Genomic DNA, 26,931 nt, shown 5'->3' on the forward strand with positions numbered 1-26,931 from the left:
CCAGAAATGCGACGACGTCTGGTGTCGCTTTGAAGGTGGGAGCCAGAAGCTGACCTGGTCCGATGGCGAGACAATGAACCACACCAACTGGGCCTCAAATCAACTCGAAAGGTAAGCCGTAACAACTTTGCATGCTGTTGTCAGGCGGAGACGCGTAAAGGTTCTGGAACCAATTTTGAGAAGGACCACTCAAGGAAAATGCCTTTTTTTTTTATCTACCGACAGCGCCAACGTTTCGTCCTGCGCCTACGTCAACCAAGGGGGAAGGGGTGAGCCCGGCAACTGGAGGTCTGGCTCCTGTGATTCCTCGTTGGCCTACATGTGCAAACGGCCGCTGAGTAAGCCTCCACGTCTGCGGTCACTTTGCCGTTGAAAGGCGCAAACGGTCTTTTTTTTTTTTGCAGGCTGCCCGAAGGGACGGACGTGTTCCCCCAAAGGTGGTCTTGCTGTAGTGGAGAGTGAGTTGCAGCACGCTTATTTGCACTTTAACCATGTGGTCATGGTTTCCTCCTCAATGTTCTCCATTGTGGCCTCAGCTTCCACCTGCGACACGGGCAACCTACTGTATGGCGATCATTGCTACTTTTACTCAAAGCTGTACAAAGATTGGGAGGATGCCGAGAAGTTCTGTGTTGCCCAGAAAGGCCACCTGGCTAGCGTCCACTCATGGCAAGAGGCTCAATTCGTGTTTGGTGAGCGCTAAGACGAACCGCCGCAGTCGTCGGTCCCACAAAGCTGCCGTCATTTAGCCGAAGCTCTTCTTGCCCTGAAGCTCTTGTTGTCCTTCCTTTCCTCAAGATCACTCGCAAAGCGTTTGGTTTTCTTGGCTGGGACTGAAGAAGAAAAGCAACGACTATGAGTATAGTGACGGAACAGCTTTTGTAAGTAAATTGTTGACGGACTTTGGAAAAGTCATTCTGCACGAGCTAGGTTGGGAAAGTTGAAATTTGAGCACAACAATTGCGCGGAGGAAGGGCGTTGGGAAGCCGAGAGTCCAACACCCTCATGTCGTCCGCAGGACTACAAGGTCTGGCAAGATGACACCACGAGGGACTGCGCATTCCCAAATTCTGTTGGGAAGATCGGCGGCAGCCCCTGCACAACGAAGCGGCCATTTGTCTGCAAAACAGGTGCAAAAATGTCCCTCCTGAGCGCTCCTTCATGCACTTGCTCATTCGCCCTCCTTTACCATGCAGCCAAGCGTGGAGGGCCTCGACAGCTGCCACCATTAGTCAGCCAACAGGGTAGGTGTCTCGCACTGCCGCCGTCTTCTACGCGGTCTTATGCTGTTTTGCCTTCCTGCGCCGTCTATCTCGCAGGCTGGACTGACAAATGCGGCTGGTGGCTGGACGACCCCTCGGACGACTTCTGCTACCTGATGATCCGCCAGCCCACCAAGACCTGGCAGGAGGCGCAAGCCGACTGCAAAGGCCGCCAAGGGAACCTGCTCAGCATCGCCGACTCGGACGAGCAGGGCTTCGTACGCGGTAGGAGGCCATGAATTAAAATATATTGGCCATAAACAAGTGGATCAATTCTTATTCTCCAACATGAAGCAAACGAGAAATAGAAGCTAAAGTAAATTGAAAAAGGCGTCATGTCTTCGTACGCGGTCTTCATACGGCCATGAATTTGCTAAGTCTTTGAGAAAAACCTTTTTTTCCTGCTACGCCTTCCTTTCCAACTCAAAACCTGATAAACCCGAGCGAGATATGGCCAGCGTTGCTCGGTTGTTGTTGTTTTTTTTGTTGTTTCACTCTCTGTTGCAGTCTTGTTAGCGCTTTGTCACGGCTGTGCCGCACCCATCAGGTTGTAGTGCAGAGTCAAGTGTGAGTCGTTTTGGAATAATCTTGCATGTTCTCCTTGGGATCCAAAGGTATCGCCAAGCTTCTGGCGATGAATGATGACGCCTCCCTGTGGTTGGGCGCCGACGCCTCCATCAAGCGTGACGGCGACAAGTGGACTGACGGATCCCCCTTCTCTTACCTCCGCTCGAGTGCAGGTCGGGCTGAGGCGGTTGTCAGCTGCACTTTGGAGGAACGGATGAGCGCTCAGATCTTGTTTGCCTCCCTCCCTCCAGGTGTCCCTGAAGGGGGGAAATGTCTTTTCATGCTCACTGGCAGCGGCGACTGGAAGCGCGACACGTGCGACAAGAAGAGAGGCTACGTCTGCAAGAAAAGAGGTAAGTGAGATGTGACGCCCCGCGGTGGACCGTCATCACGTGTCGACATCCACTTTCTGGTTCCCGCTTCTAGGAAAGACACATCAGCTGCCGCCACATGACGGTAAGTCGCCTTCAACGTCTGTGTAAAAAAAGACGGAGAGAAGTCAACGGTTGTGCTCTCACAGGCTACAAGAAGAAGCTTGTCTGCCAAGACGATTGGAAATCCCTCGAATGTCCCGATGAAAGAGTCATCCGCATACGGTCGGCTTTCCATGGACGGGAGCGTGGCGACGTCTGTCCGAGTGGCGGCGGATCACGCGGTAAGAATCCTCCAGTGGCATCGTTGTTTTTGGCTCGCTGTCCTGGAGCCGTTTCTGTCACGAGGTTTTCACACGCCGTCAGCGTTGGCGGTAACTCGTTTGTAACATATAACTCAATATAAAAATGCATGGACGTGTGAGCGATGGCAATAGAAAATGTTTATTTGACCTTTTCTTGAATAAAAATAGAAAACGATGAAAAAGAGCTAGGCCGGGCGCTTTTTGGATTCCTCTTTTTCTAATAGTCATTAACCATTAAAATCCCCTACGTCCTGTGACAAGTTGAAGTCAGTATGTAAGTGTGCGAATAAAATGCGCGTGAAATGGTGGTGTGTTGTCACTTGCAGATGACTGCAGGGTGGAAGGGGCTCTCCGTCACTTCAGAGGATTGTGTGACAACTATCAGATTTGCCCCATTTACCCCATTTCCCTTACGGTTACGGGCTCCTGCCCTGGTGTCTCCAAATACCTCCGCGTCGTCTACAGCTGTGAGAAGAAAGGTGGGCTTCACATCCTGACACTTGCCGATGATGTGCAAGGAAAGAATCCAACGGATCCCCAGATAGAGCGTCGGCTAGGAACGGGTGACCAGACATGAGAATGAATGAGCGAGCGTGCCTTCCACATTGTCTTTTTTTGTCTTTCCTCAGTGTGTCTTGATAGTCTGGGCATCGCTGACGGGAGAATCCCAGACTCCTCTTTTTCCGCCTCTTCCTCTGCGATCAATGCCAAACCTCACAAAGCGCGTCGGGGGGGCAGCGGTTGCTGGAGACCCTCCGAAATGTGTACGTAAAAACAAAAGTTGTGGTTTGGTATCCTGAGCAATGGAATTCCTTCCGCCCTCAGTCGGCAGCTGGATCCAGGTGAACCTCGGTCAGAACTTCAAGGTGACAGGCATTGAGACCCAGAGCTGTACATACCGATTGCAAAGTTCCAGCGTATTTGCGATGCAGTTCAGTATTGACGGAATGACTTGGTATGACCACCCAAAGCAGGTGAGTGGCCGCTGACTCTCGACTTTGTCGTCCAGGCTGCTGTCGTTCCTTGCAAACGCGTGTGTTTTGTTTCCAGCCTTCTGTGGGGACGTATATTCTAACCAGGCCCGTGTTCGCCCAGTACGTCCGCCTCCTGCCAAAGTTTTTGGGCCTACGCTTTGACGTCTTAGGGTGCACGTCTGACGACACCCCTCGCAGTGAGTACGACGTTTGGAGTGCAGTGAGAAACTAGCAAGAAACGGGCTTTGATTTTCCCTTCTGACCCACAGACATCTTATGCAGCAGCACAGCCGCCAACCTCGGCCTCAACGGTTCAATGACGTGAGTCGGACTTGATAAGACGTTTCTTGCCGAAAAGCCTCCTCCTTACTAGACAAACTACTTCCGCAGGGTGCGGTGCCCACTGGGCTGCGCCCAAGCCGGCTACAAGGTCTACGGAACACGGCTCTACGACCAAGTATGTTAATTACCGCACGACCTGCAAGCGGAGTTCTTGTTCTATGTCTGAGACGTTCTCTGAGTGCAGGACTCAAACATCTGCGCGGCCGCTATTCACTCGGGCATCATTGAGATTGGAGGAGATGTGACTTTGCTGAAGACACTGCCACAGAAAGCCTACAACGGCTCCACCTGTAACGGAATCACCTCAAAAGTGTGCGTGCTCCGCTTTCACTGGCGAGTCCACTTAAAGATGCCCGGCTCATTCTCACTTTACTGTCTGCAGATATGTTAACAAATTGGCTCCGTCTCCGTCTTACACTTTTGCTGACACGGGTGAGTAGAATGTCCAGAATAGAAAGCATTTCTTCACGTGACGCTATCTTGCACGCAGAGCCGAGATGCTTGGGACCTGACTGGGAGGAGTTTGCGGACTTCTGCTACAAACGTTTTGATGATACAAAGAAGTGGTACGACGCTCAACACTTCTGCAGGAGTCTCGATGCAGAGCTGGTGTCTATCCTCTCCGAGGCTGAGCGGGATTGGCAGCACGACCTCGTGAAGCTTGGTGCGTGCGCGCTAAGCGTCGCTCACATCGGCTCGATATCTGCCATATCTGGAAAACGAATGAGAGCTCTGTTGCCGTTTGTCCTCTGCAGCCCCTGGAAACACGACGTGGACCGGACTGAACGACCTGGTCAATCGCGGCAGATTCGTGTGGTCGGACCGCCAGAAGGTGACCTTCACAAACTGGGCTCCGGGAAAACCTACCGGCCTGATGGAGAATTGCGTGGCCACCTTGAGCCAGGTAGGTGCAGAAAAGATTGACCCGCTCGCCGAAGACAAGTTTAGATTTAAAATCAATCTCATTTTGACTTTCAGTCTGGCAAATGGAAGAAGATGTCCTGCATGGAATTAAACGGCTACGTGTGCAAGATGCCCACAGCGCGTTACACGCGGGATATAAAAGGCGCCAATGGAAGTTGCGAGTAATCATATGAATGCAATTGACCTTGCATGATCATTCTGCTTGGTTTACCATGCATTTTGATTGACTGATTGATTTACCATGCATTCTTATGATTGATTTACCATGCAGTAGTCATCTTGTTAGAGTTACCATGTGTTATTATTCTGTTTAAGTTACCATGCATTCTTCTTCTTGACTTAACGTGATATTATGATTTACCATGTGTTATTATTCTGTAAGTTACCATGCATTCTTCTTCTTCTTGACTTAACGTGATATTATGATTTACCATGCATTATTATTATTTTGTTCAATTTACCATGCATTATTATGATTGATGAACCATGCATTAGTCTTTTTGTTAGATTTACCATGTTATTATTCTGTTTAAGTTACCATGCATTCTTCTTTTTGACTTAACATGTGATATTATGATTTACCATGCATTATTATTATTTTGTTCAATTTACCATGCATTATTATGATTGATTAACCATGCATTCTTCTTCTTGACTTAACATGTGATATTATTTTGTTCAATTTAACATGTTATTATTCTCTTAGATTTACCATGCATTTTCATAATTGATTTCTTATATTTCATTTACTTACCATGCATTATTATTCCATCTGTCATGTTTAATTGACCCCAAAAAAACAATAAAATAATAAAGACAATTGGTGTCACCTGTTAACTCATTGAATAGTTTACTGTTTTGGACAGGGCAATTTTATAATCTGGTCAATTAGATCATACTTTATTACTCCTGATGTACGAGTATTAGTCAGACCTCCTCATGACGCCATTTTGGTGCATTTTTGCATGGCTCTTTGTAACAATTTGGAAAAAAAGATGTACTCTATTGCTTTTGTAACAATTTGGAAAAAAAGATGTACTCTATTGCTTTCCACCGCATGAAATCCATCCATTGTCCTGAAGTGCTTATCCTCACGAGGGTCGCGGCTAGCCTATTCCAGCTGGGGGCACATCCTGAACTGGGTGCCAGGCAGTGGCAGGACCCACATCATTCCCATCACCCCCCTTCCAAAAAAAACAGAAAACAAGTAGGAGCGGTCAATCGGCCTATCATGAATGTTTTTGAAACGTGGGAGGAAACCTACGCATGCAAACGTGCAAACCCCACACGAGATGGCACTAAAGCCTGCGCTTAACGTACTGCACAAATCAAGCATTAGATATCAAAATCCCACCACACTAGTGTCATGTAAAAAAAAAAAAAAAAAAGTCTAGATGACAACCATGGAAACAAATTGATGGCATCATGACCCCTGACTGGTTCATGCAAAGATGTGCACTGCACTTTTGAAGCACTGAACCGAACTGACCCAAATTGCAACTAGGCTACGTAATATACATCTGTTTTTTTTTTTTTTTTCATGCTCACTGCGGTACCTCTTTTTATTTTTTGCTTTTGAAAGCTTTTGATTGTACAGACCATTAGTGGTAATGCTAGGATTGGACAAACCTTCACATATCATAATACAAGGGAAGCAAACTAACTCAAAACATACATTTAGCATACGCAAGCAGAAATAACAAATGGTCACATCATAAAGATCTAATTGCAGGCAAACAATACTATAAATATCATAAGCACACAATATAGTATAAAAGAACGTTCTTTTTGACAGCCTCTGTCTTGAGTGTCAGATGACGACGGATCCTTAATGCAGTGGACTTGAGCCACTGACAGATGGCGACATTTTGCTTCTTTAAACATACTTCCACATTTCCGATGCTCTCGACTTTTTAACTTGCAACAAAACCAGAATACTTGTAAGAAATACAAAGAACACATCGATCCATGGCCTTCTTGGTGCTTATTTTGGGCTTGATCTAGTTTCAAGGTAGAAGATTTCAAGCAACATATTGAGCTAAAGTTCGTCCTGCGTCAGTGGCATTCCAGGAGCTTGCAATACGCGACGCAATGCGGTGACGTCATCGCTAGACATTAAATGTCTCAGCTACAAAACCGTCGCAGCTCAAACGAACGTTTTTACGGCACAAACCAGCACAAACGAACGGTACTGTAAAGTGAAAAAAAGGGGGGGGGGGTTCCTTTTTCTTAACCAAATAAATGGTGTGCAGCGGTGACTTTTCCGCTGTCTGCGTGGTGGAGAAAAGTAGGACGATGCGTGGTTCCTTTTTCAGCTGAAAACACAGCGTATTTATTTAACAAACACACTGGCGCTAAACGCAACAACTTCTCCGTCAGTCAATCCCATACAACAATCCGCATGTCCGTTGTGACAGGACTTTCTTCCCCGGTAGCATCAATGTAGTGACGTCATTACCGTATATAACAACAAAAAGGTAAACAGAATTGGTACCTTAATACAGTGGTCCCCAACCACCGGGCCGCGGACCGGTACCGGTCCGTGGGTCACTTGGTACCGGGCCGCGGAGCCGCACAGGAAAAAAAAAAAAAAATAATAATAATAATAATTTTTTTTTTTGTTTGTTTTTTCATTGACGATCAATTCATTCAGGTTAAGACGCTCGTCCCGGTCACGTGACATGTTTCCCCAGTCGAGCCCGCAAAGCTAGAAAAAATGAGTAAGAATTTATTTTGAAAAATATAAAAAATTTGGCGAATCTCTCCCAATTACATCTGTCGGTGCATCTGAAAAATAAGGACTCTTGACACAGGGCGCTCGTCTCGGTCACGTGACATGTCACCACAGTCAAGCCCGCGAGGCAAGCAAAAATGAGCAAGAAACAGAGAAGTTTGGAAAGCTTCTTCGGAAAGGGAAAAACGTCCAATGAGGACACTGAAGAAGAAGAGGCTACGACTTCTAAGAAAAGGAAAGCTGCATTTAAAAGAACATTTCTGGAGTCCTACTTAAAATATGGATTTATCGCCACAGGTGACTCTGACGCGCCAAGTGCACTCCGCATATGTGGCGAAAGGCTAGCTAACGAGGCAATGAAGCCTTCAAACCTGCTTCGGCACATGGAGACCAAGCATCCTGCATTTAAAGACAAACCTTAACCACTTCGGGTGTCATTGTCTCCGATTACGCCTAGATGGGAACGGCTCATTTCTGAGAAAAGAGCTCGGTGCTCCCACTAATTCAACGTTTTATTTTTATGTGGTTTATATTTGTTTTTATGCCAGTCGTATCATTTTATTTCATCCTATTTATATATATAAATATTTAAATAATAAATATATAAATATATTTATTTATATAAAGGCCGGTCCGCGAAAATATTTCTGACACGTAACCGGTCCGTGGTGCAAAAAAGGTTGGGGACCACTGCCTTATGGGACCCTATTTGGCCCGCGGACCGGCTGGCGGGAGTTCCGTGAAAGCCTGTCCGCCCTCCGAGCACTCCTGCCGGGCGTGAGTTAGAGACCGCGCACGGTCACTTATGGGACCCTAAATGGCCCGCGGACCTGCTGGCGGGGCTTCCGTGAAAGCCTATCCGCCTTCCGAGCGCTCTTGCCGGGCGTGAGTTAGCGTCCGCGCCCGGTCGCCTCACGTCACTCTGGTTAAGTTGGCATAGTAAAAAGCGCTCTTGGGTCCTTCAGAGTGGGGAGTTTATCACTGCGCATGCAGAAATGACCACCTGCAACGTTTGGTTTATGTTTTATAAGCATTTTTAGTTTTATTGCTTAAATCGCATTTTCTCGACGAGCTGAGCACGTTTTCTGGATGGTGCCTCTCCCGTCACTCTGGTTAGGTTGGCAAAGTAAAAAGTGCTCTTGGGTGCTTCAGAGTGCAGAGTTTATCACTGCGCATGAAGAAATGACCACCTGCAACGTTTGGTTTATGTTTTATAAGCATTTTTAATTGTATTGCTTAGAGCGCATGTTCTCGACGAGCTGAGCACGTTTTCTAGTAAAAAGCGCTCTTGGGTGCTTCAGAGTGCCGGGTTTATCACTGCGCATGCAGAAATGACCACCTGCAACGTTTGGTTTATGTTTTATAAGCATTTTTTGTTTTATTGCTTAAATCGCATTTTCTCGACGAGCTGAGCACGTTTTCTGGATGGTGCCTCTCCCGTCACTCTGGTTAGGTTGGCATAGTAAAAAGTGCTCTTGGGGGCTTCAGAGTGCCCAGTTTATCACTGCGCATGCAGAAATGACCACCTGCAACGTTTGGTTTATGTTTTATAAGCATTTTTAGTTTTATTGCTTAAATCGCATTTTCTCGATGAGCTGAGCACGTTTTCTGGATGGTGCCTCTCCCGTCACTCTGGTTAGGTTGGAAAAGTAAAAAGCGCTCTTGGGTGCTTCAGAGTGCCGAGTTTATCACTGCACATGAAGAAATGACCACCTGCAACGTTTGGTTTATGTTTTATGAGCATTTTTAATTGTATTGCTTAGAGCGCATTTTCTCGACGAGCTGAGCACGTTTTCTAGTTAAAAGCGCTCTTGGGTGCTTCAGAGTGCCGAGTTTATCACTGCGCATGAAGAAATGACCACCTGCAACGTTTGGTTTATGTTTTATAAGCATTTTTAATTGTATTGCTTAGAGCGCATGTTCTCGACGAGCTGAGCACGTTTTCTAGTAAAAAGCGCTCTTGGGTGCTTCAGAGTGCCGGGTTTATCACTGCGCATGCAGAAATGACCACCTGCAACGTTTGGTTTATGTTTTATAAGCATTTTTTGTTTTATTGCTTAAATCGCATTTTCTCGACGAGCTGAGCACGTTTTCTGGATGGTGCCTCTCCCGTCACTCTGGTTAGGTTGGCATAGTAAAAAGTGCTCTTGGGGGCTTCAGAGTGCCCAGTTTATCACTGCGCATGCAGAAATGACCACCTGCAACGTTTGGTTTATGTTTTATAAGCATTTTTAGTTTTATAGCTTAAATCGCATTTTCTCGATGAGCTGAGCACGTTTTCTGGATGGTGCCTCTCCCGTCACTCTGGTTAGGTTGGAAAAGTAAAAAGCGTTCTTGGGTGCTTCAGAGTGCCGAGTTTATCACTGCACATGAAGAAATGACCACCTGCAACGTTTGGTTTATGTTTTATGAGCATTTTTAATTGTATTGCTTAGAGCGCATTTTCTCGACGAGCTGAGCACGTTTTCTAGTTAAAAGCGCTCTTGGGTGCTTCAGAGTGCCGAGTTTATCACTGCGCATGAAGAAATGACCACCTGCAACGTTTGGTTTATGTTTTATAAGCATTTTTAATTTTATTGCTTAAATCGCATTTTCTCGACGAGCTGAGCACGTTTTCTGGATGGTGGCTCTCCCGTCACTCTGGTTAGGTTGGCATAGTAAAAAGTGCTCTTGGGGGCTTCAGAGTGCCCAGTTTATCACTGCGCATGCAGAAATGACCACCTGCAACGTTTGGTTTATGTTTTATAAGCATTTTTAGTTTTATTGCTTAAATCGAATTGTCTCGACGAGCTGAGCACGTTTTCTGGATGGTGCCTCTCCCGTCACTCTGGTTAGGTTGGCAAAGTAAAAAGCGCTCTTGGGTGCTTCAGAGTGCCGAGTTTATCACTGCGCATGAAGAAATGACCACCTGCAACGTTTGGTTTATGTTTTATAAGCATTTTTAATTGTATTGCTTAGAGTGCATTTTCTCGACGAGCTGAGCACGTTTTCTAGTAAAAAGCGCTCTTGGGTGCTTCAGAGTGCCGAGTTGAGTGCGTGGTTTAGCGTCCGCCCCCGGTCCCTTATGGGACCCTATTTGGCCCGCGGACCGGCTGGCGGGAGCTCCGTGAAAGCCTGTCCGCCCTCCGAGCACTCCTGCCGGGCGTGGGTTAGAGACCGCGCCCGGTCAGTTATGGGACCCTATTTGGCCCGCGGACCGGCTGGCGGGACCTCCGTGAATGCCTATCCGCCCTCCGAGCACTCCTGCCGGGCCTGAGTTAGAGACCGCGCCCGGTCATGTATGGGACCCTGAATGGCCCGCGGACCGGCTGGCGGGACCTCCGTGAATGCCTATCCGCCCTCCGAGCACTCCTGCCGGGCCTGAGTTAGAGACCGCGCCCGGTCATGTATGGGACCCTGAATGGCCCGCGGACCGGCTGGCGGGACCTCCGTGAATGCCTATCCGCCCTCCGAGCACTCCTGCCGGGCCTGACTTAGAGACCGCGCCCGGTCACGTATGGGACCCTAAATGGCCCGCGGACCGGCTGGCGGAACCTCCGTGAATGACTATCCGCCCTCCGAGCACTCCTGCCGGGCCTGACTTAGAGACCGCGCCCGGTCACGTATGGGACCCTAAATGGCCCGCGGACCGGCTGGCGGGACTTCCGTGAATGCCTATCCGCCCTCCGAGTACTCCTGCCGGGCCTGAGTTAGAGACCGCGCCCGGTCAGTTATGGGACCCTAAATAGCCCGCGGACCGGCTGGCGGGACCTCCGTGAATGCCTATCCGCCCTCCGAGCACTCCTGCCGGGCCTGAGTTAGAGACCGCGCCCGGTCATGTATGGGACCCTGAATGGCCCGCGGACCGGCTGGCCGGACGTCCGTGGATGCCTATCCGCCCTCCGAGCACTCCCGCCGGGCGTGGGTTAGAGACCGCGCCCGGTCATGTATGGGACCTTGAATGGCCCGCGGACCGGCTGGCGTGACCTCCGTGAATGCCTATCCGCCCTCCGAGCACTCCTGCCGGGCGTGGGTTAGAGACCGCGCCCGGTCAGTTATGGGACCCTAAATAGCCCGCGGACCGGCTGGCGGGACCTCCGTGAATGCCTATCCGCCCTCCGAGCACTCCTGCCGGGCCTGAGTTTGAGACCGCGCCCGGTCAGTTATGGGACCCTAAATAGCCCGCGGACCTGCTGGCGGGATCTCCGTGAATGCCTATCCGCCCTCCGAGCACTCCTGCCGGGCGTGGGTTTGAGACCGCGCCCGGTCAGTTATGGGACCCTAAATAGCCCGCGGACCGGCTGGCGGTACTTCCGTGAAAGCCTATCCGCCCTCCGAGCACTCCTGCCGGGCGTGAGTTAGAGACCGCGCACGGTCACTTATGGGACCCTAAATGGCCCGCGGACCTGCTGGCGGGGTTTCCGTGAAAGCCTATCCGCCTTCCGAGCGCTCTTGCCGGGCGTGAGTTAGCGTCCGCGCCCGGTCGCCTCACGTCACTCTGGTTAAGTTGGCATAGTAAAAAGCGCTCTTGGGTCCTTCAGAGTGCGGAGTTTATCACTGCGCATGAAGAAATGACAACCTGCAACGTTTGGTTTATGTTTTATAAGCATTTTTAGTTTTATTGCTTAAATCGCATTTTCTCGACGAGCTGCGCACGTTTTCTGGATGGTGCCTCTCCCGTCACTCTGGTTAGGTTGGCAAAGTAAAAAGTGCTCTTGGGTGCTTCAGAGTGCAGAGTTTATCACTGCGCATGAAGAAATGACCACCTGCAACGTTTGGTTTATGTTTTATAAGCATTTTTAATTGTATTGCTTAGAGCGCATGTTCTCGACGAGCTGAGCACGTTTTCTAGTAAAAAGCGCTCTTGGGTGCTTCAGAGTGCCGGGTTTATCACTGCGCATGCAGAAATGACCACCTGCAACGTTTGGTTTATGTTTTATAAGCATTTTTTGTTTTATTGCTTAAATCGCATTTTCTCGACGAGCTGAGCACGTTTTCTGGATGGTGCCTCTCCCGTCACTCTGGTTAGGTTGGCATAGTAAAAAGTGCTCTTGGGGGCTTCAGAGTGCCCAGTTTATCACTGCGCATGCAGAAATGACCACCTGCAACGTTTGGTTTATGTTTTATAAGCATTTTTAGTTTTATTGCTTAAATCGCATTTTCTCGACGAGCTGAGCACGTTTTCTGGATGGTGCCTCTCCCGTCACTCTGGTTAGGTTGGCAAAGTAAAAAGTGCTCTTGGGTGCTTCAGAGTGCAGAGTTTATCACTGCGCATGAAGAAATGACCACCTGCAACGTTTGGTTTATGTTTTATAAGCATTTTTAATTGTATTGCTTAGAGCGCATGTTCTCGACGAGCTGAGCACGTTTTCTAGTAAAAAGCGCTCTTGGGTGCTTCAGAGTGCCGGGTTTATCACTGCGCATGCAGAAATGACCACCTGCAACGTTTGGTTTATGTTTTATAAGCATTTTTTGTTTTATTGCTTAAATCGCATTTTCTCGACGAGCTGAGCACGTTTTCTGGATGGTGCCTCTCCCGTCACTCTGGTTAGGTTGGCATAGTAAAAAGTGCTCTTGGGGGCTTCAGAGTGCCCAGTTTATCACTGTGCATGCAGAAATGACCACCTGCAACGTTTGGTTTATGTTTTATAAGCATTTTTAGTTTTATTGCTTAAATCGCATTTTCTCGATGAGCTGAGCACGTTTTCTGGATGGTGCCTCTCCCGTCAGTCTGGTTAGGTTGGAAAAGTAAAAAGCGCTCTTGGGTGCTTCAGAGTGCCGAGTTTATCACTGCACATGAAGAAATGACCACCTGCAACGTTTGGTTTATGTTTTATGAGCATTTTTAATTGTATTGCTTAGAGCGCATTTTCTCGACGAGCTGAGCACGTTTTCTAGTTAAAAGCGCTCTTGGGTGCTTCAGAGTGCCGAGTTTATCACTGCGCATGAAGAAATGACCACCTGCAACGTTTGGTTTATGTTTTATAAGCATTTTTAATTTTATTGCTTAAATCGCATTTTCTCGACGAGCTGAGCACGTTTTCTGGATGGTGCCTCTCCCGTCACTCTGGTTAGGTTGGCATAGTAAAAAGTGCTCTTGAGGGCTTCAGAGTGCCCAGTTTATCACTGCGCATGAAGAAATGACAACCTGCAACGTTTGGTTTATGTTTTATAAGCATTTTTAGTTTTATTGCTTAAATCGCATTTTCTCGACGAGCTGAGCACGTTTTCTGGATGGTGCCTCTCCCGTCACTCTGGTTAGGTTGGCAAAGTAAAAAGTGCTCTTGGGTGCTTCAGAGTGCAGAGTTTATCACTGCGCATGAAGAAATGACCACCTGCAACGTTTGGTTTATGTTTTATAAGCATTTTTAATTGTATTGCTTAGAGCGCATGTTCTCGACGAGCTGAGCACGTTTTCTAGTAAAAAGCGCTCTTGGGTGCTTCAGAGTGCCGGGTTTATCACTGCGCATGCAGAAATGACCACCTGCAACGTTTGGTTTATGTTTTATAAGCATTTTTTGTTTTATTGCTTAAATCGCATTTTCTCGACGAGCTGAGCACGTTTTCTGGATGGTGCCTCTCCCGTCACTCTGGTTAGGTTGGCATAGTAAAAAGTGCTCTTGGGGGCTTCAGAGTGCCCAGTTTATCACTGCGCATGCAGAAATGACCACCTGCAACGTTTGGTTTATGTTTTATAAGCATTTTTAGTTTTATTGCTTGAATCGCATTTTCTCGATGAGCTGAGCACGTTTTCTGGATGGTGCCTCTCCCGTCACTCTGGTTAGGTTGGAAAAGTAAAAAGCGCTCTTGGGTGCTTCAGAGTGCCGAGTTTATCACTGCACATGAAGAAATGACCACCTGCAACGTTTGGTTTATGTTTTATGAGCATTTTTAATTGTATTGCTTAGAGCGCATTTTCTCGACGAGCTGAGCACGTTTTCTAGTTAAAAGCGCTCTTGGGTGCTTCAGAGTGCCGAGTTTATCACTGCGCATGAAGAAATGACCACCTGCAACGTTTGGTTTATGTTTTATAAGCATTTTTAGTTTTATTGCTTAAATCGAATTTTCTCTACGAGCTGAGCACGTTTTCTGGAAGGTGCCTCTCCCGTCACTCTGGTTAGGTTGGCAAAGTAAAAAGCGCTCTTGGGTGCTTCAGAGTGCCGAGTTTATCACTGCGCATGAAGAAATGACCACCTGCAACGTTTGGTTTATGTTTTATAAGCATTTTTAATTGTATTGCTTAGAGCAGTGGTCCCCAACCTTTTTTGCACCACGGACCGGTTACGTGTCAGAAATATTTTCGCGGACCGGCCTTTATATAAATAAATATATTTATATATTTATTATTTAAATATTTATATATATAAATAGGATGAAATAAAATGATACGACTGGCATAAAAACAAATATAAACCACATAAAAATAAAACGTTGAATTAGTGGGAGCACCGAGCTCTTTTCTCAGAAATGAGCCGTTCCCATCTAGGCGTAATCGGAGACAATGACACCCGAAGTGGTTAAGGTTTGTCTTTAAATGCAGGATGCTTGGTCTCCATGTGCCGAAGCAGGTTTGAAGGCTTCATTGCCTCGTTAGCTAGCCTTTCGCCACATATGCGGAGTGCACTTGGCGCGTCAGAGTCACCTGTGGCGATAAATCCATATTTTAAGTAGGACTCCAGAAATGTTCTTTTAAATGCAGCTTTCCTTTTCTTAGAAGTCGTAGCCTCTTCTTCTTCAGTGTCCTCATTGGACGTTTTTCCCTTTCCGAAGAAGCTTTCCAAACTTCTCTGTTTCTTGCTCATTTTTGCTTGCCTCGCGGGCTTGACTGTGGTGACATGTCACGTGACCGAGACGAGCGCCCTGTGTCAAGAGTCCTTATTTTTCAGATGCACCGACAGATGTAATTGGGAGAGATTCGCCAAATTTTTTATATTTTTCAAAATAAATTCTTACTCATTTTTTCTAGCTTTGCGGGCTCGACTGGGGAAACATGTCACGTGACCGGGACGAGCGTCTTAACCTGAATGAATTGATCGTCAATGAAAAAACAAACAAAAAAAAAAATTATTATTATTATTTTTTTTTTTTTTTTTTCCTGTGCGGCTCCGCGGCCCGGTACCAAGTGACCCACGGACCGGTACCGGTCCGCGGCCCGGTGGTTGGGGACCACTGTATTAAGGTACCAATTCTGTTTACCTTTTTGTTGTTATATACGGTAATGACGTCACTACATTGATGCTACCGGGGAAGAAAGTCCTGTCACAACGGACATGCGGATTGTTGTATGGGATTGACTGACGGAGAAGTTGTTGCGTTTAGCGCCAGTGTGTTTGTTAAATAAATACGCTGTGTTTTCAGCTGAAAAAGGAACCACGCATCGTCCTACTTTTCTCCACCACGCAGACAGCGGAAAAGTCACCGCTGCACACCATTTATTTGGTTAAGAAAAAGGAACCCCCCCCCCCCTTTTTTTCACTTTACAGTACCGTTCGTTTGTGCTGGTTTGTGCCGTAAAAACGTTCGTTTGAGCTGCGACGGTTTTGTAGCTGAGACATTTAATGTCTAGCGATGACGTCACCGCATTGCGTCGCGTATTGCAAGCTCCTGGAATGCCACTGACGCAGGACGAACTTTAGCTCAATATGTTGCTTGAAATCTTCTACCTTGAAACTAGATCAAGCCCAAAATAAGCACCAAGAAGGCCATGGATCGATGTGTTCTTTGTATTTCTTACAAGTATTCTGGTTTTGTTGCAAGTTAAAAAGTCGAGAGCATCGGAAATGTGGAAGTATGTTTAAAGAAGCAAAATGTCGCCATCTGTCAGTGGCTCAAGTCCACTGCATTAAGGATCCGTCGTCATCTGACACTCAAGACAGAGGCTGTCAAAAAGAACGTTCTTTTATACTATATTGTGTGCTTATGATATTTATAGTATTGTTTGCCTGCAATTAGATCTTTATGATGTGACCATTTGTTATTTCTGCTTGCGTATGCTAAATGTATGTTTTGAGTTAGTTTGCTTCCCTTGTATTATGATATGTGAAGGTTTGTCCAATCCTAGCATTACCACTAATGGTCTGTACAATCAAAAGCTTTCAAAAGCAAAAAATAAAAAGAGGTACCGCAGTGAGCATGAAAAAAAAAAAAAAAAAAGATGTATATTACGTAGCCTAGTTGCAATTTGGGTCAGTTCGGTTCAGTGCTTCAAAAGTGCAGTGCACATCTTTGCATGAACCAGTCAGGGGTCATGATGCCATCAATTTGTTTCCATGGTTGTCATCTTGACTTTTTTTTTTTTTTTTTTACATGACACTAGTGTGGTGGGATTTTGATATCTAATGCTTGATTTGTGCAGTACGTTAAGCGCAGGCTTTAGTGCCATCTCGTGTGGGGTTTGCACGTTTGCATGCGTAGGTTTCCTCCCACGTTTCAAAAACATTCATGATAGGCCGATTGACCGCTCCTACTTGTTTTCTGTTTTTTTTGGAAGGGGGGTGATGGGAATGATGTGGGTCCTGCCACTGCCTGGCACCCAGTTCAGGATGTGCCCCCAGCTGGAATAGGCTAGCCGCGACCCTCGTGAGGATAAGCACTTCAGGACAATGGATGGATTTCATGCGGTGGAAAGCAATAGAGTACATCTTTTTTTCCAAATTGTTACAAAAGCAATAGAGTACATCTTTTTTTCCAAATTGTTACAAAGAGCCATGCAAAAATGCACCAAAATGGCGTCATGAGGAGGTCTGACTAATACTCGTACATCAGGAGTAATAAAGTATGATCTAATTGACCAGATTATAAAATTGCCCTGTCCAAAACAGTAAACTATTCAATGAGTTAACAGGTGACACCAATTGTCTTTATTATTTTATTGTTTTTTTGGGGTCAATTAAACATGACAGATGGAATAATAATGCATGGTAAGTAAATGAAATATAAGAAATCAATTATGAAAATGCATGGTAAATCTAAGAGAATAATAACATGTTAAATTGAACAAAATAATATCACATGTTAAGTCAAGAAGAAGAATGCATGGTTAATCAATCATAATAATGCATGGTAAATTGAACAAAATAATAATAATGCATGGTAAATCATAATATCACATGTTAAGTCAAAAAGAAGAATGCATGGTAACTTAAACAGAATAATAACATGGTAAATCTAACAAAAAGACTAATGCATGGTTCATCAATCATAATAATGCATGGTAAATTGAACAAAATAATAATAATGCATGGTAAATCATAATATCACGTTAAGTCAAGAAGAAGAAGAATGCATGGTAACTTACAGAATAATAACACATGGTAAATCATAATATCACGTTAAGTCAAGAAGAAGAATGCATGGTAACTTAAACAGAATAATAACACATGGTAACTCTAACAAGATGACTACTGCATGGTAAATCAATCATAAGAATGCATGGTAAATCAATCAGTCAATCAAAATGCATGGTAAACCAAGCAGAATGATCATGCAAGGTCAATTGCATTCATATGATTACTCGCAACTTCCATTGGCGCCTTTTATATCCCGCGTGTAACGCGCTGTGGGCATCTTGCACACGTAGCCGTTTAATTCCATGCAGGACATCTTCTTCCATTTGCCAGACTGAAAGTCAAAATGAGATCGATTTTAAATCTAAACTTGTCTTCGGCGAGCGGGTCAATCTTTTCTGCACCTACCTGGCTCAAGGTGGCCACGCAATTCTCCATCAGGCCGGTAGGTTTTCCCGGAGCCCAGTTTGTGAAGGTCACCTTCTGGCGGTCCGACCACACGAATCTGCCGCGATTGACCAGGTCGTTCAGTCCGGTCCACGTCGTGTTTCCAGGGGCTGCAGAGGACAAACGGCAACAGAGCTCTCATTCGTTTTCCAGATATGGCAGATATCGAGCCGATGTGAGCGACGCTTAGCGCGCACGCACCAAGCTTCACGAGGTCGTGCTGCCAATCCCGCTCAGCCTCGGAGAGGATAGACACCAGCTCTGCATCGAGACTCCTGCAGAAGTGTTGAGCGTCGTACCACTTCTTTGTATCATCAAAACGTTTGTAGCAGAAGTCCGCAAACTCCTCCCAGTCAGGTCCCAAGCATCTCGGCTCTGCGTGCAAGATAGCGTCACGTGAAGAAATGCTTTCTATTCTGGACATTCTACTCACCCGTGTCAGCAAAAGTGTAAGACGGAGACGGAGCCAATTTGTTAACATATCTGCAGACAGTAAAGTGAGAATGAGCCGGGCATCTTTAAGTGGACTCGCCAGTGAAAGCGGAGCACGCACACTTTTGAGGTGATTCCGTTACAGGTGGAGCCGTTGTAGGCTTTCTGTGGCAGTGTCTTCAGCAAAGTCACATCTCCTCCAATCTCAATGATGCCCGAGTGAATAGCGGCCGCGCAGATGTTTGAGTCCTGCACTCAGAGAACGTCTCAGACATAGAACAAGAACTCCGCTTGCAGGTCGTGCGGTAATTAACATACTTGGTCGTAGAGCCGTGTTCCGTAGACCTTGTAGCCGGCTTGGGCGCAGCCCAGTGGGCACCGCACCCTGCGGAAGTAGTTTGTCTAGTAAGGAGGAGGCTTTTCGGCAAGAAACGTCTTATCAAGTCCGACTCACGTCATTGAACCGTTGAGGCCGAGGTTGGCGGCTGTGCTGCTGCATAAGATGTCTGTGGGTCAGAAGGGAAAATCAAAGCCCGTTTCTTGCTAGTTTCTCACTGCACTCCAAACGTCGTACTCACTGCGAGGGGTGTCGTCAGACGTGCACCCTAAGACGTCAAAGCGTAGGCCCAAAAACTTTGGCAGGAGGCGGACGTACTGGGCGAACACGGGCCTGGTTAGAATATACGTCCCCACAGAAGGCTGGAAACAAAACACACGCGTTTGCAAGGAACGACAGCAGCCTGGACGACAAAGTCGAGAGTCAGCGGCCACTCACCTGCTTTGGGTGGTCATACCAAGTCATTCCGTCAATACTGAACTGCATCGCAAATACGCTGGAACTTTGCAATCGGTATGTACAGCTCTGGGTCTCAATGCCTGTCACCTTGAAGTTCTGACCGAGGTTCACCTGGATCCAGCTGCCGACTGAGGGCGGAAGGAATTCCATTGCTCAGGATACCAAACCACAACTTTTGTTTTTACGTACACATTTCGGAGGGTCTCCAGCAACCGCTGCCCCCCCGACGCGCTTTGTGAGGTTTGGCATTGATCGCAGAGGAAGAGGCGGAAAAAGAGGAGTCTGGGATTCTCCCGTCAGCGATGCCCAGACTATCAAGACACACTGAGGAAAGACAAAAAAAGACAATGTGGAAGGCACGCTCGCTCATTCATTCTCATGTCTGGTCACCCGTTCCTAGCCGACGCTCTATCTGGGGATCCGTTGGATTCTTTCCTTGCACATCATCGGCAAGTGTCAGGATGTGAAGCCCACCTTTCTTCTCACAGCTGTAGACGACGCGGAGGTATTTGGAGACACCAGGGCAGGAGCCCGTAACCGTAAGGGAAATGGGGTAAATGGGGCAAATCTGATAGTTGTCACACAATCCTCTGAAGTGACGGAGAGCCCCTTCCACCCTGCAGTCATCTGCAAGTGACAACACACCACCATTTCACGCGCATTTTATTCGCACACTTACATACTGACTTCAACTTGTCACAGGACGTAGGGGATTTTAATGGTTAATGACTATTAGAAAAAGAGGAATCCAAAAAGCGCCCGGCCTAGCTCTTTTTCATCGTTTTCTATTTTTATTCAAGAAAAGGTCAAATAAACATTTTCTATTGCCATCGCTCACACGTCCATGCATTTTTATATTGAGTTATATGTTACAAACGAGTTACCGCCAACGCTGACGGCGTGTGAAAACCTCGTGACAGAAACGGCTCCAGGACAGCGAGCCAAAAACAACGATGCCACTGGAGGATTCTTACCGCGTGATCCGCCGCCACTCGGACAGACGTCGCCACGCTCCCGTCCATGGAAAGCCGACCGTATGCGGATGACTCTTTCATCGGGACATTCGAGGGATTTCCAATCGTCTTGGCAGACAAGCTTCTTCTTGTAGCCTGTGAGAGCACAACCGTTGACTTCTCTCCGTCTTTTTTTACACAGACGTTGAAGGCGACTTACCGTCATGTGGCGGCAGCTGATGTGTCTTTCCTAGAAGCGGGAACCAGAAAGTGGATGTCGACACGTGATGACGGTCCACCGCGGGGCGTCACATCTCACTTACCTCTTTTCTTGCAGACGTAGCCTCTCTTCTTGTCGCACGTGTCGCGCTTCCAGTCGCCGCTGCCAGTGAGCATGAAAAGACATTTCCCCCCTTCAGGGACACCTGGAGGGAGGGAGGCAAACAAGATCTGAGCGCTCATCCGTTCCTCCAAAGTGCAGCTGACAACCGCCTCAGCCCGACCTGCACTCGAGCGGAGGTAAGAGAAGGGGGATCCGTCAGTCCACTTGTCGCCGTCACGCTTGATGGAGGCGTCGGCGCCCAACCACAGGGAGGCGTCATCATTCATCGCCAGAAGCTTGGCGATACCTTTGGATCCCAAGGAGAACATGCAAGATTATTCCAAAACGACTCACACTTGACTCTGCACTACAACCTGATGGGTGCGGCACAGCCGTGACAAAGCGCTAACAAGACTGCAACAGAGAGTGAAACAACAAAAAAAACAACAACAACCGAGCAACGCTGGCCATATCTCGCTCGGGTTTATCAGGTTTTGAGTTGGAAAGGAAGGCGTAGCAGGAAAAAAAGGTTTTTCTCAAAGACTTAGCAAATTCATGGCCGTATGAAGACCGCGTACGAAGACATGACGCCTTTTTCAATTTACTTTAGCTTCTATTTCTCGTTTGCTTCATGTTGGAGAATAAGAATTGATCCACTTGTTTATGGCCAATATATTTTAATTCATGGCCTCCTACCGCGTACGAAGCCCTGCTCGTCCGAGTCGGCGATGCTGAGCAGGTTCCCTTGGCGGCCTTTGCAGTCGGCTTGCGCCTCCTGCCAGGTCTTGGTGGGCTGGCGGATCATCAGGTAGCAGAAGTCGTCCGAGGGGTCGTCCAGCCACCAGCCGCATTTGTCAGTCCAGCCTGCGAGATAGACGGCGCAGGAAGGCAAAACAGCATAAGACCGCGTAGAAGACGGCGGCAGTGCGAGACACCTACCCTGTTGGCTGACTAATGGTGGCAGCTGTCGAGGCCCTCCACGCTTGGCTGCATGGTAAAGGAGGGCGAATGAGCAAGTGCATGAAGGAGCGCTCAGGAGGGACATTTTTGCACCTGTTTTGCAGACAAATGGCCGCTTCGTTGTGCAGGGGCTGCCGCCGATCTTCCCAACAGAATTTGGGAATGCGCAGTCCCTCGTGGTGTCATCTTGCCAGACCTTGTAGTCCTGCGGACGACATGAGGGTGTTGGACTCTCGGCTTCCCAACGCCCTTCCTCCGCGCAATTGTTGTGCTCAAATTTCAACTTTCCCAACCTAGCTCGTGCAGAATGACTTTTCCAAAGTCCGTCAACAATTTACTTACAAAAGCTGTTCCGTCACTATACTCATAGTCGTTGCTTTTCTTCTTCAGTCCCAGCCAAGAAAACCAAACGCTTTGCGAGTGATCTTGAGGAAAGGAAGGACAACAAGAGCTTCAGGGCAAGAAGAGCTTCGGCTAAATGACGGCAGCTTTGTGGGACCGACGACTGCGGCGGTTCGTCTTAGCGCTCACCAAACACGAATTGAGCCTCTTGCCATGAGTGGACGCTAGCCAGGTGGCCTTTCTGGGCAACACAGAACTTCTCGGCATCCTCCCAATCTTTGTACAGCTTTGAGTAAAAGTAGCAATGATCGCCATACAGTAGGTTGCCCGTGTCGCAGGTGGAAGCTGAGGCCACAATGGAGAACATTGAGGAGGAAACCATGACCACATGGTTAAAGTGCAAATAAGCGTGCTGCAACTCACTCTCCACTACAGCAAGACCACCTTTGGGGGAACACGTCCGTCCCTTCGGGCAGCCTGCAAAAAAAAAAAAGACCGTTTGCGCCTTTCAACGGCAAAGTGACCGCAGACGTGGAGGCTTACTCAGCGGCCGTTTGCACATGTAGGCCAACGAGGAATCACAGGAGCCAGACCTCCAGTTGCCGGGCTCACCCCTTCCCCCTTGGTTGACGTAGGCGCAGGACGAAACGTTGGCGCTGTCGGTAGATAAAAAAAAAAGGCATTTTCCTTGAGTGGTCCTTCTCAAAATTGGTTCCAGAACCTTTACGCGTCTCCGCCTGACAACAGCATGCAAAGTTGTTACGGCTTACCTTTCGAGTTGATTTGAGGCCCAGTTGGTGTGGTTCATTGTCTCGCCATCGGACCAGGTCAGCTTCTGGCTCCCACCTTCAAAGCGACACCAGACGTCGTCGCATTTCTGGGGGGGGGGGGGGAAGAAAACGGTTCCAGTTGTTGCTGCAGAGTCCACGACTGCTTGCGCTTCCGTCTCACCTGGTTGGAGAGTCCCAGCCAGAAGCGGGTGCCCTCGCCCATGGTGTCCTTCACAAAGTACTCCTCGGCCGAGGTGGTGATGGAGAGCAGGTCGCCGCCCTCCCAGACGCAGTGGTGCCAGGCCCCCAGCCAACCGTTGGGCTTCACCACCTTCTTGTAGCAGCTGGAGTCGAGCTCGAGCCACCCGGGAGCACACTTGTTGGCTGAGGGCAAAATTTGGGGAACAGATCAGAGCACACACCTGTTTTTGCCCTTCAGTCCACCATTTTGAGCAAAGGCTAATTTGCGGGTCACGGTTGGCCAAATCTACATTTTCTCGGGCAAATTGGAAGATCCGGGACTCGACTTGATAGGTTAGCCCAGTGCGGCGCGATACCAAGGGGGGCGCGTGTGACACCAGGGAACATGCTTTTCTTTTGGCTGTACTGGATGAAAGGGTAATTAGACATCCACTGCAGTAGGTGGCGGTATCACTGGAAGAGTGTGCGCAAGGAGTCTCCGCTCTACAGTGGAGAGCGCACGGAACGTTCGCACACACAGCACAGAGAAGGCGAAAAAAAGTGCAGTGGGACACCGTGGAAAAATGTTGAGCAGGGTTGCCAACAATCATCCCACTTTGTGAATGCTACTTTAGTCAATCAGCAAGCACTGTAAGCATCGTTTAAAGCAGCGTACCATATTGCTCAGTGCAAAACAAAAACCAAAAAAAAAAAACACCATTGCAGAAGAGCTGATACTACCTGCAGCCGTGGAATGCTGCCTCATTTTGATTAAAGAACAGCACAAATTGTTTTATTCATTTTTGTTTTGTAGGTTACATTCTTTTATATATTGTGCTCCTGAGTTAATGTTGCTGATTACTTTGAATTGAATCTTATTTATTGCTGTTAATATTATGTATGTTTATTATTATTTTATTTTATTTTTTTTGTATTTATTTGTATTGCAGCTCGGTGGCGCACTGGGTAGCACGTCCGCCTCACAGCTAGGAGGGTGCGGGTTCGATTCCACCTCCGGCCCTCCCTGTGTGGAGTTTGCATGTTCTCCCACGGGGCCCGCGTGGGGGTTCTCCTGGCACTCCGGTTTCCTCCCACATCCCAAAAACATGCTTGGTAGGCCGATTGAGCACTCCAAATCGTCCCTAGGTGTGAGTGCGAGTGCGTATGGGTGTTTGTTTCTGTGTGACCTGTGATTGGCTGGCAACCGGTTCAGGATGTCCCCCGCCTACTGCCCGACGACGGCTGGGATAGGCTCCAGCACGCCCGCGACCCCCGTGGGGACTAAGCGGTAAAGAAAATGGATGGATAGATGGATGTATTTTTTTTCATCATAAAATGGCAGTTGGTCAAGAATGTTTATAGTTTGAATACTTATAATTTATTTTTTAATTTCAGGCAGTGATGCACTTTGATCTGTTACAGACTAAAAACAATGTTAATAATAAAGTTATTCTTTATTGTAAGTTGATCTTTTTTTATTTATTTTTTGTTTTTTTTTAATGTTAATAACATGGAAGGGGGGGGTGCGCGAAATATTTTCTTCTCCCTAGGGGGGGGGCATCACAGAAAATAATTGAGAAGCACTGGGTTAGCCCAATGGCATCAGAGACGTTTACAATTCTAAATGATCCCTAAAAAAAAAAATCACCTTTATAAAGCACGGTTGTGAAACAAACATTGCCACATGCGAGTCAACGCGAAAAACATTCAAGTACATTTGCGTACTTAATAAAATAAGAACAATTGCACAGAATTTGTGACTAATTTTGTCAGGCTACTTACCGTCAGAAGACAGCAAAGGTTCTGCCACTCCTGCAAGAGGAAAGGCAAAGACAGACGTCAGGGCAAAGACGGACGTCGGGGCAAAGACAAACGTCAGGGCAAAGACGGACGTCAGGGCACAGACGGACGTCAATGCACGATGACGGCCAGCGGAGCATCACAACTTACTCACCTTTTTTCATCTTCTTGCAGACGTAGCTTCTCTTCTTGTCGCACGTGTCGTGCTTCCAGGCGCCGCTGTCAGTGAATAAGGAAAGACACTTCCCCTCTTCGGGGTCACCTAGAGGGAGGGAGACAAGATCTCAGCGCTGCGCCGTTCCTCCAAAGTGCAGCCGACAAGCATCAGACATGCTTTCAGACCGACCTGCACTCGAGTGGCTGTAAGTGAACGGGGATCCGTCAGTCCATTGGGCGTCATCTTCCGTGGTGGAGACATCGGCGCCCAACCACAGAGAGGGCAGAGACCTGACGTAACCTGTGGACCCAAGGCAAAGGTGGAACAGGATCTAATAATAATAATAATACATTATATTTATAACGCACTTTACATTCGGAGGAATCTCAAAGTGCTACATGGCAAGTAAAAACAAGAAAACAAAGCAAGGACAAGTATAAAACAACTGGACGACAACCAGGATATGGGAACAGGAATTACGGAAATGCTAGAGTAAAGAGGTGAGTTTTAAGTCCGGTTTTGAAAGAGTCAGTGGATTGGGGTGCTCTTAGGTGGATCTTCCAGAGATGCGCTTTACTGACCCGCTCATTGAGCCCATGAGGCGCATTTTGGAACGACACCATTCATTCGTTTGTTCGATTCATTCATCCATTCATCCATCAATCCATTCATCCATCCGTCCATCCATCCGTCCATCCATTCATTCGTGACACCAACAAATGGCCGCCTACCATGCACAAAGACCTGCTCATCGCGGTCGGTGATGCTGAGCAGGTTCCCGTGGAGGCGTTGGCAGTTGGCTTGCGCCTCCTTCCAAGTCTTGGTGGGCTGGCGGATCATCAGGTAGCAGAAGTCGTTGATTGGGTCGTCCAGCCACCAGCCGCATGTAACAGTCCATTCTGCGAGCCAGACGGCGTAAGATGGCGCAAGACAGCGTAAGACGGCGGCAGTGCGGGACACCTACCCGGTTGGCCGACTAATGAGGGCAGCTGTGGAACCCCTCCGTGCTTGGCTGTAGGGGAAGAGGGGGGAATGGTGTTTACAAATATGAGCAAATGCTTGATGTGTGCAGAAGGAGCGCTCGGGAGGGGCGTTTGCACCTGTTTTGCAGACAAATGGCCGCTCCGTTGTGCAGGAGCTGGCACTCAACTCCCCAACAGAATTTGGGAACGCGCAGTCCCCCTTGGTGTCATTTTTACACTTGTAGTCCTGCGGACGACATGAGCATGTTGGACTCTGTCTGCTCGGCTTCCCAACGCCCTTCCTCGGCAATCGCGCCCAAGTTTTGCCCATTTCCCCTCCAAAACAATCCAAAATTTGAAGCCTCGAGCAACATTTCTCCTATGTCCACTTTTATTTTTATCCTACTCAAATTTGGACTTTGCCAGCTCAGATTTTGAAAAATGACTTTTTCAAAGGCATTTCACTTACGTAAGTTGTTCCGTCACTCCACTCGTAGTCGTCGTCCTCCTTCTTGAGTCCCACGAAAGCAGATTGTAAGGTTTGCGAGTGATCTTGAGGAAAGGAAGGAGAACACGAGCTTCAGGGCAAGAAGAGCTTCAGTCAAATGACGACTGCGGCGGTTCCTCTTGGTGCTCACCATACACAAATTGGGCCTCTTTCTTGGAGTGGACGCTAGCCAGGCGGCCTCCCCAGGCAAGACAGAACTTCTCGGCATCGTCAAAGGTTTTAACCGTCTTCTCGTAATGATAACAATAGTGGCCATAGTGGAAGGTGTTTTCGTGGCAGTCGGAGGCTGGGTCCACAAAGAAAAACATGACCATGACAAGATGTTCAAGTGCAAATAAGTGTGCTGCAACTCACTCGTCACTACAGCGGGACCACTCTTGGGCTTACACTTCGAGCAGTCTGCACAAAAAAAAAGACCTGTTGGAGCTTTTCCCTTTTCAAAGCTTTTCTCTTTTCAAAGTCAACCTGATTACAAACGTGCAGGCTTACTCAGCGGCCGTTTGCACATGTAGGCCAACGAGGAAAGACAGGAGCCAGACCGCCACTTGCCGGGCTCAC

General features: G+C 47.7%; 5 protein-coding genes and 1 long non-coding RNA gene across 6 annotated transcripts; 2 read left to right on the plus strand and 4 right to left on the minus strand.

Moving 5' to 3' along the window:
- Nucleotides 1-73: 73 nt before the first annotated feature.
- Nucleotides 74-992, plus strand: LOC119119157 (snaclec dabocetin subunit alpha-like). The gene is made up of 5 exons (XM_037245680.1): nt 74-111; nt 226-338; nt 405-458; nt 537-692; nt 799-992. The coding sequence occupies exons 1-5, from the start codon at nt 74-76 to the stop codon at nt 942-944; spliced, it is 507 nt and encodes a 168-aa protein (XP_037101575.1). The 3' UTR covers nt 945-992.
- Nucleotides 993-1,037: 45 nt separating this feature from the next.
- Nucleotides 1,038-4,500, plus strand: LOC119119151. The gene is made up of 17 exons (XM_037245673.1): nt 1,038-1,130; nt 1,197-1,244; nt 1,320-1,487; nt 1,877-2,002; nt 2,081-2,182; nt 2,256-2,285; nt 2,350-2,484; nt 2,832-2,984; nt 3,135-3,269; nt 3,331-3,479; nt 3,556-3,676; nt 3,749-3,800; nt 3,870-3,936; nt 4,006-4,133; nt 4,204-4,253; nt 4,312-4,432; nt 4,482-4,500. The coding sequence occupies exons 3-17, from the start codon at nt 1,379-1,381 to the stop codon at nt 4,498-4,500; spliced, it is 1,497 nt and encodes a 498-aa protein (XP_037101568.1). The 5' UTR covers nt 1,038-1,130; nt 1,197-1,244; nt 1,320-1,378.
- A 13,877-nt stretch (nt 4,501-18,377) lies between these two features.
- On the minus strand, nt 18,378-21,840 carry LOC119119152. Its single transcript, XM_037245674.1, has 17 exons — nt 21,748-21,840; nt 21,634-21,681; nt 21,391-21,558; nt 20,876-21,001; nt 20,696-20,797; nt 20,593-20,622; nt 20,394-20,528; nt 19,894-20,046; nt 19,609-19,743; nt 19,399-19,547; nt 19,202-19,322; nt 19,078-19,129; nt 18,942-19,008; nt 18,745-18,872; nt 18,625-18,674; nt 18,446-18,566; nt 18,378-18,396 (listed from the first exon to the last, which is right to left on the minus strand). The coding sequence occupies exons 3-17, from the start codon at nt 21,497-21,499 to the stop codon at nt 18,378-18,380; spliced, it is 1,497 nt and encodes a 498-aa protein (XP_037101569.1). The 5' UTR covers nt 21,500-21,558; nt 21,634-21,681; nt 21,748-21,840.
- Nucleotides 21,841-21,914: 74 nt separating this feature from the next.
- Nucleotides 21,915-22,626, minus strand: LOC119119158 (snaclec dabocetin subunit alpha-like). The gene is made up of 4 exons (XM_037245681.1): nt 22,540-22,626; nt 22,420-22,473; nt 22,186-22,341; nt 21,915-22,079 (listed from the first exon to the last, which is right to left on the minus strand). Exons 1-4 carry the CDS (start codon nt 22,556-22,558, stop codon nt 21,934-21,936), a joined length of 375 nt encoding a protein of 124 aa, XP_037101576.1. The 5' UTR covers nt 22,559-22,626; the 3' UTR covers nt 21,915-21,933.
- A 2,094-nt stretch (nt 22,627-24,720) lies between these two features.
- LOC119119153 (C-type mannose receptor 2-like) lies at nt 24,721-25,795 on the minus strand. The gene is made up of 4 exons (XM_037245675.1): nt 25,635-25,795; nt 25,093-25,203; nt 24,901-25,008; nt 24,721-24,758 (listed from the first exon to the last, which is right to left on the minus strand). Exons 1-4 carry the CDS (start codon nt 25,741-25,743, stop codon nt 24,721-24,723), a joined length of 366 nt encoding a protein of 121 aa, XP_037101570.1. The 5' UTR covers nt 25,744-25,795.
- Nucleotides 25,796-25,887: 92 nt separating this feature from the next.
- On the minus strand, nt 25,888-26,361 carry LOC119119161. The gene is made up of 3 exons (XR_005097137.1): nt 26,335-26,361; nt 26,004-26,112; nt 25,888-25,915 (listed from the first exon to the last, which is right to left on the minus strand). It is a non-coding gene; the product is annotated as an uncharacterized LOC119119161 (long non-coding RNA).
- Between the last annotated feature and the right edge of the window lie 570 nt (nt 26,362-26,931).

This window comes from Syngnathus acus, unplaced genomic scaffold, assembly GCF_901709675.1.
Source record: "Syngnathus acus unplaced genomic scaffold, fSynAcu1.2, whole genome shotgun sequence".
Classification (NCBI taxonomy): Eukaryota; Metazoa; Chordata; class Actinopteri; order Syngnathiformes; family Syngnathidae; genus Syngnathus; species Syngnathus acus.

Bases quoted from the DNA above. Each gene is read 5' to 3' on its own strand.
- LOC119119157 (XM_037245680.1), top strand. From the start codon at position 74: ATGAACCACACCAACTGGGCCTCAAATCAACTCGAAAG. The intron at 112-225 runs GTAAGCCGTAAC...ATCTACCGACAG, and splicing joins GCCTCAAATCAACTCGAAAG to CGCCAACGTTTCGTCCTGCG. The intron at 339-404 runs GTAAGCCTCCAC...TTTTTTTTGCAG, and splicing joins CATGTGCAAACGGCCGCTGA to GCTGCCCGAAGGGACGGACG.
- LOC119119151 (XM_037245673.1), top strand. From the start codon at position 1,379: ATGATCCGCCAGCCCACCAAGACCTGGCAGGAGGCGCAAGCCGACTGC. The intron at 3,677-3,748 runs GTGAGTACGACG...TCTGACCCACAG, and splicing joins GTCTGACGACACCCCTCGCA to ACATCTTATGCAGCAGCACA. The intron at 4,254-4,311 runs GTGAGTAGAATG...TCTTGCACGCAG, and splicing joins TTACACTTTTGCTGACACGG to AGCCGAGATGCTTGGGACCT.
- LOC119119152 (XM_037245674.1), bottom strand. From the start codon at position 21,499: ATGATCCGCCAGCCCACCAAGACCTGGCAGGAGGCGCAAGCCGACTGC. The intron at 20,798-20,875 runs GTCGGGCTGAGG...CCCTCCCTCCAG, and splicing joins TTACCTCCGCTCGAGTGCAG to GTGTCCCTGAAGGGGGGAAA. The intron at 20,047-20,393 runs GTAAGAATCCTC...TGTCACTTGCAG, and splicing joins GAGTGGCGGCGGATCACGCG to ATGACTGCAGGGTGGAAGGG.
- LOC119119158 (XM_037245681.1), bottom strand. The intron at 22,342-22,419 runs GTGAGTTGCAGC...TTGTGGCCTCAG, and splicing joins TGGTCTTGCTGTAGTGGAGA to CTTCCACCTGCGACACGGGC. The intron at 22,080-22,185 runs GTGAGCGCTAAG...CCTTTCCTCAAG, and splicing joins AGAGGCTCAATTCGTGTTTG to ATCACTCGCAAAGCGTTTGG.
- LOC119119153 (XM_037245675.1), bottom strand. From the start codon at position 25,743: ATGATCCGCCAGCCCACCAAGACTTGGAAGGAGGCGCAAGCCAACTGC. The intron at 25,204-25,634 runs GTAGGCGGCCAT...TTGGGTCCACAG, and splicing joins TGAGCAGGTCTTTGTGCATG to GTTACGTCAGGTCTCTGCCC. The intron at 25,009-25,092 runs GTCGGTCTGAAA...CCCTCCCTCTAG, and splicing joins TTACAGCCACTCGAGTGCAG to GTGACCCCGAAGAGGGGAAG.